This window comes from Enhydra lutris, unplaced genomic scaffold (assembly GCF_002288905.1).
Source record: "Enhydra lutris kenyoni isolate GAN:26980312 unplaced genomic scaffold, ASM228890v2 scaffoldscaffold22, whole genome shotgun sequence".
Lineage (NCBI taxonomy): Eukaryota > Metazoa > Chordata > Mammalia > Carnivora > Mustelidae > Enhydra > Enhydra lutris.
The window spans coordinates 12,521,765-12,534,926 of record NW_019154106.1 but is presented as its reverse complement, the minus strand read 5'-3'; the positions used below and the strand labels follow the sequence as shown (position 1 = coordinate 12,534,926).

Genomic DNA, 13,162 nt, shown 5'->3' with positions numbered 1-13,162 from the left:
ATTATGGACATTGGGGAGGGTATGTGCTATGGTGAGTGCTGTGAAGTGTGTAAACCTGGCGATTCACAGACCTGTACCCCTGGGGATAAAGATATATTATATGTTTATAAAAAATAAAATTAAAAAAAAAAAAAGCTTTACTACAAGCTTTACTACAAATCACCAAGAGAGCATGGTACTGGCATAAAAACAGACACATAGACCAGTGGAACAGAGTAGAGAGCCCAGATATGGACCCTCAATTCTACGGTCAAATAATCTTCGACGAAACAGGAAAAATATACAGTGGAAAAAAGACAGTCTCTTCAATAAATGGTGCTGGGAAAACTGGACACCTATATGTAGAAAAATGAAACTTGACCATTCTCTTACACCGTACACAAAGATAAAATCAAAATGGATAAAAGACCTCAACGTGAGACAAGAATCCATCAGAATCCTAGAGGAGAACATAGGCAGTAATCTCTTCGATATCAGCCACAGCAACTTCTTTCAAGATATGTCTACAGTTCATTTTCATTTTTTTAAAGTTCTTTGAAATGAAAACTCTGAGAACTGGACAGGGATACTGTAGGCTACTGTTCACTTAGCCATAAATTAAAAGTCTACATTTCCCTTGAAGCCTCCTCTTGAGGAGCAATTGTATTAACTGAGTCCTCGAAAATGTTCATACGGACATTTCACCTCATAGGCCTTATTCTTGTGTTTCTCTTAAAGCCTGACAAGTAACTGCCTGGTCAATGTGCCTGTTTCCTTCATTAAGCCTTTTTCACATGTTACAAGGTCCCTGTGGGTGGGTCTAGTCTATGTCCCCACATTTCAATCCAGGAATGTATGAGTAGATCAGGAAAGGTGGAGCAGAGTCAGTTTGCTCTGAGAATTAACAGATGTTAAGAGTAAACTGCCAGATTTCAAACATAAGACCCCTAGGTTTGGGAAAACAAGAGTGGGGCATCAAGTGTCATGGAAAAAACTGGGTGCCTGGGTGGCTCAGTCAGTTAAGCGTCTGCCTTCAGCTCAGGTCATGGTCCCAGGATCCTGGGATTGAGCCTTGCATGGGTCTCCTGCTCAGCAGGGAGCCTGCTTCTCCCTCTCCCTCTGCCTGACACTCCTGCTGCTTGCACTGTCTCTCTTTCTGTGTCAAATAAATAAATATAATCTTAAAAAAGAGAAGCACCAGCCAGTCTTACTATATTTATCACTTTGACAAAAATATTTGAAGATATCATATGCATGGTCACCCAAAACCTGGCCACTATAAATACTGATTTAGTTGTATCCTGTGGTGATATTTTGCATCTCTATTGCTGCAGACTCTCGGTGTCCTCTTTACAATAGGAGTGGAGTCATTAGTACCTTAAATAGGCAGTAACCTTTTCAACATTGGCCACAGCAACTTCTTTCAAAATGCATCTGCAAAATCAAGGGAAACAAAAGCAAAAATAAACTTTTGGTAGCCATTTGTATGTTTTCATTGGAGAAGTGCCTGTTCATATCTTCTGCCCATTTTTTGATATGATTGTCTGTTTTGTGTGTGTTGAGTTTGAGGAGTTCTTTATAGATCCTGGATATCAACCTTTTGTCTGTACTGTCATTTGTAAATATCTTCTCCCATTCCATGGGTTGCCTCTTTGTTTTGTTGACTGTTTCCTTTAATGTGCAGAAGCTTTTGATTTTTATGAAGTCCCCAAAGTTTATTTTCGCCTTTGTTTCCTTTGCCTTTGGAGACATATCTTGAAAGAAGTTGCTGTGGCTGATATCGAAGAGATTACTGCCTATGTTCTCCTCTAGGATTCTGATGGATTCCAGTCTCACATTGAGGTCTTTTATCCATTATGAGTTTATCTTTGTGTACAGTGTAAGAGAATGGTCGAGTTTCATTCTTCTACATATAGGTGTCCAGTTTTCCCAGCACCATTTATTGAAGAGACTGTCTTTTTTCCACTGTATATTTTTTCCTGTTTCGTCAAAGATTATTTGACCGTAGAATTGAGGGTCCATATCTGGGCTCTCTACTCTGTTCCACTGGTCTATGTGTCTGTTTTTATGCCAGTACCATGCTCTCTTGGTGATTTGTAGTAAAGCTTGTAGTAAAGCTTTGTAGTAAAGCTTGAAATCAGGTAATGTGATGTCCCCAGTTTTATTAATAATTTTAAGAAGACTGAATTCATATCAAGCCATCTTTTCTGACCACAATGTTATGAAAGTAGGAATCAATTACAAGAAGAAAACTGGAAAATTCACAAATATTATCAAGTGAGATTTATTCAACACCCAAAAATCAATGAGAAACACCACATTAAGAAAATAAAGAATATAGCACCTGGTTGGTTCAGTTGGTTAAGCAATGGCCTTCGGCACAGGTCATGATTCCAGAGTCCTGGATCAAGTCCTGCATCAGGCTCCCAGATCCATGAGAAGTCTACCTCTCCCTCTGACCTTCTCCCCTCTCATGCTCTCTCTGTGTCTCTCTCAAATAAATAAAAATCTTAAAAAAATAATAAAAAAATAAACTTTTGGGACTTCATTTAGATCAAAAGCATCTGCACAACAAAGGAAACAGTCAACAAAACAAAGAGAAAACCCACGGAATGGGAGAAGATATTTACAAATGACACTACAGATAAAGGGCTGATATCCAAGATCTATAAAGAACTCCTCAAACTCAACACCCAAAAAACAGATAATCAAATTAAAAAATGGGCAGAAGATATGAACAGACACTTCTCCAAAAAAGACTTACAGATGGCTAACAGACACATGAAAAAATATTCAACATCATTAGCCATTAGGAAAATTCAAATCAAAACCATATTGAGATAATACCTTACAGCATTAAAAAGGCAAACATTGACAAGGCAAGAAACAACAAATGTTGGAGAGGCTGTGGAGAAAGGGGAACCCTCTTACACTGTTGGTAGGAATCCAAGTTGGTGCAGCCACTTTGGAAAACAGTGTGGAGGTTCCTCAAAAAATTAAAATTAGAGCTACCCTATGACCCAGAAATTGCACTACTGGCTATCTACCCTCAATGATACAGACGAAGTGAAAGAAAGGCCTTATGTACCCCAATGTTCATAGCAGGAATGTCCACAATAGCCAAATGGTGGAAGAAGCAGAGATACTCTTCACAGATGAATGGATAAAGAAGATGTGGTCCATATATACAATGGAATATTACTCAGCCATCAGAAAGGATGACTACCCAACATTTGCATCAACATAGATAGAACTGGAAGGGATAATGCTGAGTGAAATAAGTCAAGCAGATAAAGACAATTGTCATATGGTTTCACTTATTTGTGGAACAGAAGGAATAGCATGAAGGACATTCAGAGAAAGAAGAGAAAAATGAAGGGGTGCTGAAATCAGAAGGGGAGATGAACCATGAGAGACTATGGACTCCAGGAAACAAATTGAGAGTTTTAGAGGTGAGGGGAGGTGAGTGGATAGGGTAGCCAGATGATGGGTATTAAGGAGGGTACATATGACATTGAGTACTGGGTATTACGTGGAAACAATGAATCATAGAACACTACATTTTTTTTCAAAGATTTTATTTATTTATTTGACAGAGAGGGAGATCACAAGTAGGCAGAGAGACAGGCAGAGATAGAGGGAAAGCAGGCTCCCTGCTGAGCAGAGAGCCTGACATGGGACTCGATCCCAAGATCCCGAGACCATGACCTGAGCCAAAGGCAGAGGCCCAACCCACTGAGCCACCCAGGCTCCTGGAACACTACATTTAAAAAAAAAACTTTTATTACAGTAAAATAAATTAATAAATAAATCCAATGAAAAATAAATAAATAAACTTAATCAGATTGGAGAACCAATTCCACAAATCCCAGAACCAATTCAGAAAATTCATCCTTAATATTTTGTTCCTCTTGGTATCAAAGCTGTATTAATCAGGGTTCTCCAAGAAGCAGAATCAGTAGGTTGTATGGAGAGAGGGAGAGGGACAAAAAGAAAAATTTATTTTACGGAATTGGCTCATGCAATTGTGGGTCTGGTAAGTCCAAAATCACCATGTAGGCCAGCAGGCTGAAGACCCAGGGAAGAACTGATACTGCAGTTTGAATGGGAAGTCAGTCTAGAGGCAGAATTCCCTCTTCCTCCAGGAACCTCAGTCTTTTTTTCCTAAGGCTTTCAACTAATTAAATGACGACCACCGACATAATGGTTGGTAGTCCGCTGTACTCAAACCCTCCTGATTTGTTAATCTCAACTAAAAAAAAACCTTCCCAAGTAGCATCCAGAAGTGGTGTTTGCCCAAATACTTAGCAACTGTGGCTTAGTCAAGTTAGGACATAAAATTGACTACTAAGTCCCAGGAAATGACCAAAAAAAAGGTTGAATATAATTTCAAATCTCTCCGGTATTATTTATGTTTCTATATTAGAAAACTGTGAGGAATTCCTTTTAACAGCATTTCGTTCACTAGAAACTCATAAAGTATCACTTCAAAATAATACAGTTATCTGGTCTTAGAAATATATTGAATTTCAAAAAATTCTCAGTCTGATTAGTTTTAATCTTTAGAAAAAATTAAATCCTTGGTCTAAGAAGTCACTGAAAGCAATGTGACATTCTTTTAAAAAATAGATGCTTATTCTGTACTCACTTCCCTTGGGATCCTGAAGAGCCACTGAGTTTTCAAGCTCAATAGTCAGTGGACATTATAAGAGGAAATCCAAAGAACCAAGTTAGTCCTATTTTTGCCACTGACTTGTTGGATGCTATGCAAATCAGGTTACTTCTCTGCATCTCATATTCTTAATGAAGGCCTCCGGATGATAGGATTTCCAATATCCTCATGCTTGGATATGTCTAAATTTCAGCATTTTTTATTTTAGGCATGCTGAGTTGTTCTTTTTTTCCCCCCAGCTTGGGGTTCATTACTTCCATTGCATTTCCCTCCATTGGAATTGCTTTTCTCCCAAATTTCATGGCTAACTTATTCTCCTCATTTACGTTTCAGGTCAAATGTCACCACCTCAAAGAAGAGGCTTTTGATGACTTTCCTCCTCTAATCACTAACTATCCCTTTAACTTGTTCCATTTTCTTCATAGGACTCATCACTCCCTCCTAATATCCAACTGACTTATTTACTGTGTTTATTGTCTGTTTCACTAGCAACAATGGAAACTCCATGAATGCAGAAATCTTGCTTGTCTTATCCTTCTTTGTGCCCAGACTTAGACATGATGAGCACATCCCATTCCATAAATACTAGTTTAATCAATCAATCAGTGATGAACCAAACTCTAAATAAGTGAACCCTAGGTCTGTAATTGTCAGCTACCAAAAAGAATATATCCAGTGTATGTCCCATTGTGAAAGATCTAACAGACTAATGGAGACAAGGGAAAGAGAAGTGCAGTAAGGGTAAAGATATTAAAATTTTGCAAGTTTAAGATGGCAAAGTATATCCAAGCAGGGATATAATCAAACCTATAAAGTCTCTATAGTACATTGAGTGAAAACATATGGTTTCTTCAAATCCTGGAAGATCACCCTAAGGGAATTATTTAAAAAGTAACAGGAAAGTTAAATGTCTCCCCAGTGTCCCCCTCAATTCATCCTTCTATGTAGAACCAAGGTTACCAAGGCCCCCTTTTTTATATGAAATATAAAATACAGTCTTGGTTCCCCAGGACAATAATAATTTGGGACTTAAGCTGGCCCAGCTATGACAGTCTGGTGAGACTCAAATGCTTGAAGCAGGAGGGATAAATGACCTTCATTAGTGAGCTTGCTATTTCTTAGGAAATTAGATTGGATGCTGAGAATGTTGGTTAAGGGTTTAATACTGGTCTTCATTTTGACAAGAATACCTCTGGTCTCCCATTGACAAGAGATTCCAAGTGCAAGGATCGGTTTAGTTTGGACTCATTATCTGGTAACAGGGGAGATCCAACAACCATCCAACTACCCTCCTGGGAGATGGAACTTATGGGTAAGATAGCAGAGCAATTTACGCTTGCCATGGCCTTTGTGGGGAAGGTTACTAAAGCCTCTGTCTCAGGAGGCATCCTCTCCAGGCTCATGGTCCTTCTCTCCCTCTCCAGCAGAGCAGTCAGACCTCATCTGCTGGCTTCTATCCCTAATGAACATAACGGAGGAGACTGGCTCCATACACCCCTCTCCCTTCTCCTGGTAAAGGTAAGAGGAAGTCTTTTGCTCCCTTCTTCTAGAATCACAGCATACCAGGCACTCACTGACACTAGGCTAGAAAATCAAGTAATGGCTTTACAAGTAGAGACTCTAGGATTTTAGAGCTCATTCAGCCCACAGCATTCAGTGTTTCTCTGAATTCCCTTGGAGGGCCTGTTCTTCTGATTAAAACAATAATAACTAATATTAGCCTAAATAATATTGAAGGGATGGCTAATATAAATCTGGATAAGGTTTAAGGACTAATAAAAACCCTTTTCCTGTAAGGTGTTTCATTTAATCCTCTGCTACAAAGGAGGTATTATTAATATCATCCCTTTAATAGAGTCAAAGAAAGAAGAGAAGAATTAATATTATTATGCAACTTAGTAGGTTTCACACATCAAACCAAGTGTTCTAAATACTTTATGTCAGTTAATTTCATCACAGCTCCATTAGGTGAATATTATTATTTACATCTTCTAAATATGTGGAAAGAGATATTAATATGAGTTGATCTGCCCCAGTGACATTGCTATTAATAATAGATTGATATTCTACCTCAGTCTGGTATTGCCAAATCTGCTAACCTCCTTATTTTATATAATCCTTTAACTCAGCAATTTGAGAGCCACTCCAGTATCGACTCCTTGTATTTCCAGAATGCACATGTACAAGGTTTCCCATGACACTTTGGCCACATGGGGCTGGCCTGGCTGGAGAGATAGGAAGGAAGATGCAGACATGATATGGAATGTGACTTGGAGACACTGAGGCAGGTGTGGATTCATGAACAGATGCCAGCCTGGGCAGATTTCTGGGGATGACACTGATGTGATCTTACCTTGCCTCTGTTCTATGCCCATGTCTAGTAACAACTTGGAATAACAAGGTGATAGTATGTGGATATAATAAGATTCACTTGCTTCCAACCATAAAATCCATTGTTTCATCTCTCCAGAATGTGGACACCATTAGTCTACCTACCTCTCTTCTCCTAGCTAATGCCTGTGTTCCAGATCTAAGCTTAAAGATGACTTCCTCTAGGAAGCCATTTCAGGATCCCCAATTACCAACTATGCCAGAGCCACATGGTGCACAATCTTATAACACACTTCTCCTTTTGCACTTAATCACAGTTTATTCACATAAATATAATGGCATACATATAAAATATATATAGTATATTATAAGTCATATATGCAAATATAATATAACAGATTCTTTATCTGTCTCTCTTTAGGATATACAACTGCTTGGCACAACTCTGCCATTTTGATCACCATTGTATGTGGGGCTTAATCCATACAATATAAAGGTGAGGTATTTCAGAAAGGATAGTTAAAATGTAAAGCCACAAATTGAAGATTTTTAAAAATGTCAACCTTAACAGACTAGAGCAAGGAACCAATGTTAAAGGAATGATGATGTATACACGACTGATAAATTATTGAACACTGCATCTGCAACTAATGATCTACTATATGTTGGCTAATTGAATCTAAATTTTAAAAAAACAATGCTGACCATGTTCTTCTCTTAATATTAAAAAAATTTAGTTAAGAGTTTTTGCATTCAAGCTATCAAAACAAACAAACACAAACAACAAGTGCATTAATCTAATTTTGGTTAGACTGAAGAATTAGACAGCCAATGAACTGATAGGAGATACCCAGATCTTTTTAAACTCGACCATCTCTGTGATCTGTCCCATGCAGTAAGCTTTTAATTAAGTTATTTTAAATGAGAGCATTTCCAGGGTTAAAATTGTGAGACATATCAAAAAACATGTCGTTCAAGGAATACCAAAAGGAAATTGGGAAGACAGTTTAGGGCTACGTGATAAGAGCTCTTACTTCCTGAAGTGTTTCATGGAGAAATGGCCCACTGGGATAGAACAGAAAGAAATGTAGAAGTTACAGAGGCAGGTTTCAGTCACCATCAGAAAAATCTTTTAAGCAATGAGACCATCCAACAATGAAGCAAGCAATTCAGGAGGTAATGGCTTTCTCTAGGCTTTGAAGGTGACCTGATGTTCAGATATTGTATGGAAGAATCGAGTATCTGACAGAAGACTGAACTAGGCAATTTCTGAGGTCCTCTCCAGCACTAAGAATTCATGACCTATGGATAACTCTATTATAAATTTATTATATCTATTAATAGAAATATAAAATTAGTCTAATACTAATATTAGATATTAGTATTATATCTATTACATTAATAGATAATAATAATCTATTATTATAGAACCGGGAGAGCACCATTAAAATGACAGAAGTACGGCTATCATAAAATTCTCCAAAGTCGTCATTTGCACACAGATTCCAAAGCCCTCTATCAGATAAAAGTGGAAAACTTGCCCTGAATGTGTTTGTTGTAGCCTTCTATATGTTATGTTCCTGAGTAGCAGGATGTTTTCCTCAATGCAGCCAAAATGTTGGTTACCAAGTTTTCTATGAGGGTTCTTAAATAGGTGATTGGATCATGAAATCATCTTAAAAGTGAAAGAGAAAATGACAAAAGTGTAATGACGTGCTTTTCACAGTATATTTATCCATGCAGCATACATTTATTGAATGTCTACAATGCATACATTAGGCTTGGTGATATGGGGGATGAAAATGAAACTAAGGGAAGATGGCTGCCCTTGAACTTATGAATAATAATGACCACAGGGGAAGGGAGGGAAAATGAATAGGAGGAAATCAGAGAGGGAGACTAAACATGAGAGACACTTGACTCTGGGAAACAAACTGAGGGTTGTAGAAGGGAAGGTGGGTGGGAGGATGGGGTAACTGGGTGATGGGCATTAAAGAGGGAGTGTAATGTGATGAGCACTGGGTGTTATATGTAACTGATGAATCGTTAAACACCACATCAGACACCAATAATGTACTATATGTTGGCTAATTGAATTTAAATTTAAAAAAAAATAATGATGATCTGTTATTAGGTTGCTCTTGCTATGGCCTATGCATTGCAGTAGACACTTTACATAATGGTCTCTTTTAAACCAAAAACAACCCTCAGAACTAAGTATAATTATTATCCCCATTTCTCAAATAAAGAACCTAGGACTCTGAGAAATTATATCTTGCCTAGCATCACAGAGCCAGGATTTGGGATTATGCAAACCCTATCGTTTAATTTCAAAACTGATCTCACACACTGATGCACTGCCTCTGCTCTTCATGTTTTAATAAAATGTTGAATATGACAGATGACATTAGAAATCATTTGGAGCATGACTGAAGTTCAGACGAGGAAAAGAGAATGAAGAGGCATTCATGCCTTAGGTCCTCGGGAAGGTTTGTGACACAGAGTGGGTCTATGTGGATGATTTGTCCTGGAGTGGTGCTTCTGGATTAAGATTTTTCTTTAAAGTTTTTCATAAATAATGTTGAAATTGGGAAAACTGAATCAAGATCATATAGCCCCTTTTCTTTCCTGAATATGAGTTATCTTGGGAAAACAGTGGATGGATGCCCTTTGAGAGTTATGTCTGTTCATCCCAAGGTTTTCAAGGAAGCAAGAAATCCAGGAAGCTGGATTTCCCTTTAGTTCCTTAGAAGAGAAGAAAAATAGTTGGAGACTGGATGTCTTTCCTATTCATCCCCAAACTCAGGGGAAGGATACTTAGATCTTCAACAGCTTATGATCACATATTTCCCCATACCACCACAAGCCAGGAGGAGCTCTACTATAAAACCCTCTGTTTCCTTCAAGTCCTGGCCTTCTCCTGAATAGATATGCATAGAGGAACCAGGAGAGGGAGGGCTTTGTTTTCTGAAATTCATCCCTGATACTGTTGATCAAAGACCTATGTGAGCTCTTTGTCCATGGGCATTGTTTTCTTTCTTCATTTTCCACCATATGACTAACTTTTCAGTGTTAATCCATATATATATGAGTCAATACCTCAGGAGGCATTGTGTGTAAATAAATGTATGAATGAATGAGTGAATGAAGGAATACTTCCTGCTCTCACCTCAATGACCCTTGCTTTCAAGAATTCCTTGACACTTTCTTATGAAAGAATTACTTTTCATTCCACTTCCTCTAAAAATCATTTTAAAAGCCATACTCTGCCTCATTTTCTCAAAAAATTCTTACACTTGGACGGGACTGGAAGAGATTATGCTGAGTGAAATAAGTCAAGCGGAGAGAGTCAATTACCATATGGTTTCACTTATTTGTGGAGCATAACAAATAGCTTGGAGGACATGGGGAGTTAGGAGAAGGGAGTTGGGGGAAATTGGAAGGGGAGGTGAACAATGAGAGACTATGGACTCTGAAAAACAATCTGAAGGGTTTGAAGAGGTGGGGGGGTGGGAGGTTGGGGGAACCAGGTGGTGGGTATTAGAGAGGGCACGGATTGCATGGAGCACTGGGTGTGGTACAAAAACAATGAATACTGTTGTGCTGAAAATAAATAAAATTATTAAAAAAAATTCTTACACAATTAAACCAACTCTCGGCACTTAGAAATTAAGTTGTAGATACTTGTGTGAAGAGACTTGATTAAGAGTAGGAAAAGAGAGACTTGGGTCTAATAATCCTAAGGTTCTAACTCCAGACCTGATTAGATTAGATCATGTCTCAGAGTGTGAACTAATATGTTGTTGGTCCAATTTTTCCTTCTGTCTTTGTATTTCTTGGCAGAGACACTCTGTTAGCTCAATGATCTGGGGAAATCGTTCACTGTTTATGGAATTTGTGTTCCTGGCCTATCCCTCCCAACCAGAGCTCTGTGTCTTGTCCTTCCTTGGAGTAAGCTTTATTTATACCTTGGTCATCACTGGGAATGTCTTAATTATTGTGGCCACCCGGACAGAAGCCCGCCTACATACACCCATGTACTATTTCTTGGGCAGCCTCTCAGGAGTAGAATTATGTTACACTGCAGTGGTGGTGCCCCACATCCTGGCCAATATCCTACGGTCAGAGAAGACCATCACCCTCCTGGGCTGTGCCATTCAGATGATCTTCCTCATTGGGCTTGGCAGTGCTGATTGCTTGCTCTTGGCCACCATGGCCTATGACAGGTATGTTGCCATCTGCCACCCCTTGCAGTACCCTCTCACCATGACTTTAACTCTCTGTGTCCGCTTGGTCATGGCCTCTGTGGGCATCGGCTTGTTCCTGTCCTCACAACTGGTGGCCTTCATCTTCTCTCTGCCATTCTGCCGGGCTCGAAGTATCCAACACTTCATTTGTGATATTCCACCAGTGATGCCTCTTGTTTGTGCCAACAGCCACATCCATGAGCAGTCAGTGCTGGTGGCAGCCACACTGGCCATTGCTGTGCCTTTCATCTTCATTGCTACCTCCTATGTCTTCATTGTGACTGCCGTGCTCAAGATCCACTCAACAGCTGGACGTCACCGGGCCTTCTCCACCTGCTCCTCCCACCTCTCTGTGGTCCTGCTGCAGTATGGCTGTTGTGCCTTTGTGTACCTGCGCCCCAGCTCCAGCTACTACCCCAAGCAAGATCAGTTCATCTCACTGGTGTACACATTGGGAACCCCACTGCTCAACCCACTTATCTACACCCTGAGGAACAGTGAAATGAAGGGGACCCTGGGGAAAATTCTTACCAGGAATTGCCTCTCCTATAACAACTAGGGGAGTCTACAACCTTCAGGCAAGAATTTGATTCCAGCTCATGCAAATCTCCATGCAACTGGGATTTCTCTGGATACCATTTAGCTATGTGTGCCAGAGACCTTTAAAATGCTTCTACTAGGGGTGCCTGGGTGTTTCAGTTAAAGTCTCTGCCTTCGGCTCAGGTCATGATCCCAGGATCCTGGGATCAAGCCCCACATCGGGCTCTCTGCTCAGCAGGGAGCCTACTTCCTCCTTCTCTCTCTCTCTGCCTGCCTCTCTGCCTACTTCTGATCACCTTCTGTCAAATAAATAAATAAATTTTTAAAAATATTTTTAAAATGCTTCTATTATTTCACTCAGTAATTCTCTTCTAGAAAGGAAATTAACAAATGGGCATAACAATAGAAGGTAACAAGTATAACGCTGCATGTCAGGCATCAGCTGGAAAGAGATGACTCATTCAATAAATTTTGACTGAAAGAAAAAAATATACAAAGATTGTATATAGAAGTACAAGTAAAGAAACCAGTATGTGCGGTAACATACTTTCATCTGAGCAGTAGCAGGAAGCCTTGATCAACCCTAGACCTCACAGACATAAGGGTACAGTATGATCAAACACCTGTAGGAGACAAGTTTACTGAGAGAAAACACTTGGTAGGAACTGTGGCTTTAGGGGAAAGAAGCAACAGTTGACAGAAATACAGCCAGGCAAGGAGAGACCAGGGAGATAAATACCCCAAACGCTCTCTGCTCGTACCCTCCCAACCCTTGCCCATCTCCCATGGGCCAAACCCAACTGAAAGCAAAAGGGAAGAGTAGACTGAATGTTTCAGTTCCCAGAAATTAACCTTTTGGAGAAGACAGGCAAGAAAAGGATTTTGAGAGTTAGGGGCAAACAAAGCATAACCAGAAAAAGATTGTTTCTTTCTTTCTTTCTTTTTTTTAAGATTTTATTTATTTTTTTGACAGAGAGAGAGAGAGCACAAGCAGGAGGAATAGCAGACAGAGGGAGAGGGAGAAGCAGGCTCCCCGCTGAACAGGGGGCCCGATGTGATGCTCAATCTCAGGAACCTGGGATCATGACCTGAGCCAAAGGCAGCTGCTTAAACGACTGAGACACCCAGACACTCCAAAATTATTTCTTATATAGTATTTTGTATAGAAATGACGATATGTTAACAATCCAGTTTCTGCATAATAAAATATGGGCTAAACAACTAATGTATGAAAGAAGATTGTTCATACCCCCTGCCCCCAATGCATGTCCTCCAACCAAGTTCTATTTTCCGGAAAGAGTAAAAGTAGCTTCCATGCTCATTTGCCTTATGAATTCCTGTTTTTCTAGTAATATTTTGTTATCTTCTCAGCTGTATGGCATTTTTCAATATT

The 13,162-nt window shown here is 39.4% G+C and overlaps 1 protein-coding gene across 1 annotated transcript; it reads left to right on the top strand.

The window, feature by feature from the left end:
• Positions 1 to 10,843: 10,843 nt before the first annotated feature.
• LOC111150272 (olfactory receptor 10W1) lies at positions 10,844 to 11,788 on the top strand. The gene has a single exon (XM_022507714.1). The coding sequence runs from the start codon at positions 10,844 to 10,846 to the stop codon at positions 11,786 to 11,788; it is 945 nt and encodes a 314-aa protein (XP_022363422.1).
• Positions 11,789 to 13,162: the final 1,374 nt, after the last annotated feature.

Bases quoted from the DNA above. Each gene is read 5' to 3' on its own strand.
- LOC111150272 (XM_022507714.1), top strand. From the start codon at position 10,844: ATGATCTGGGGAAATCGTTCACTGTTTATGGAATTTGTGTTCCTGGCC.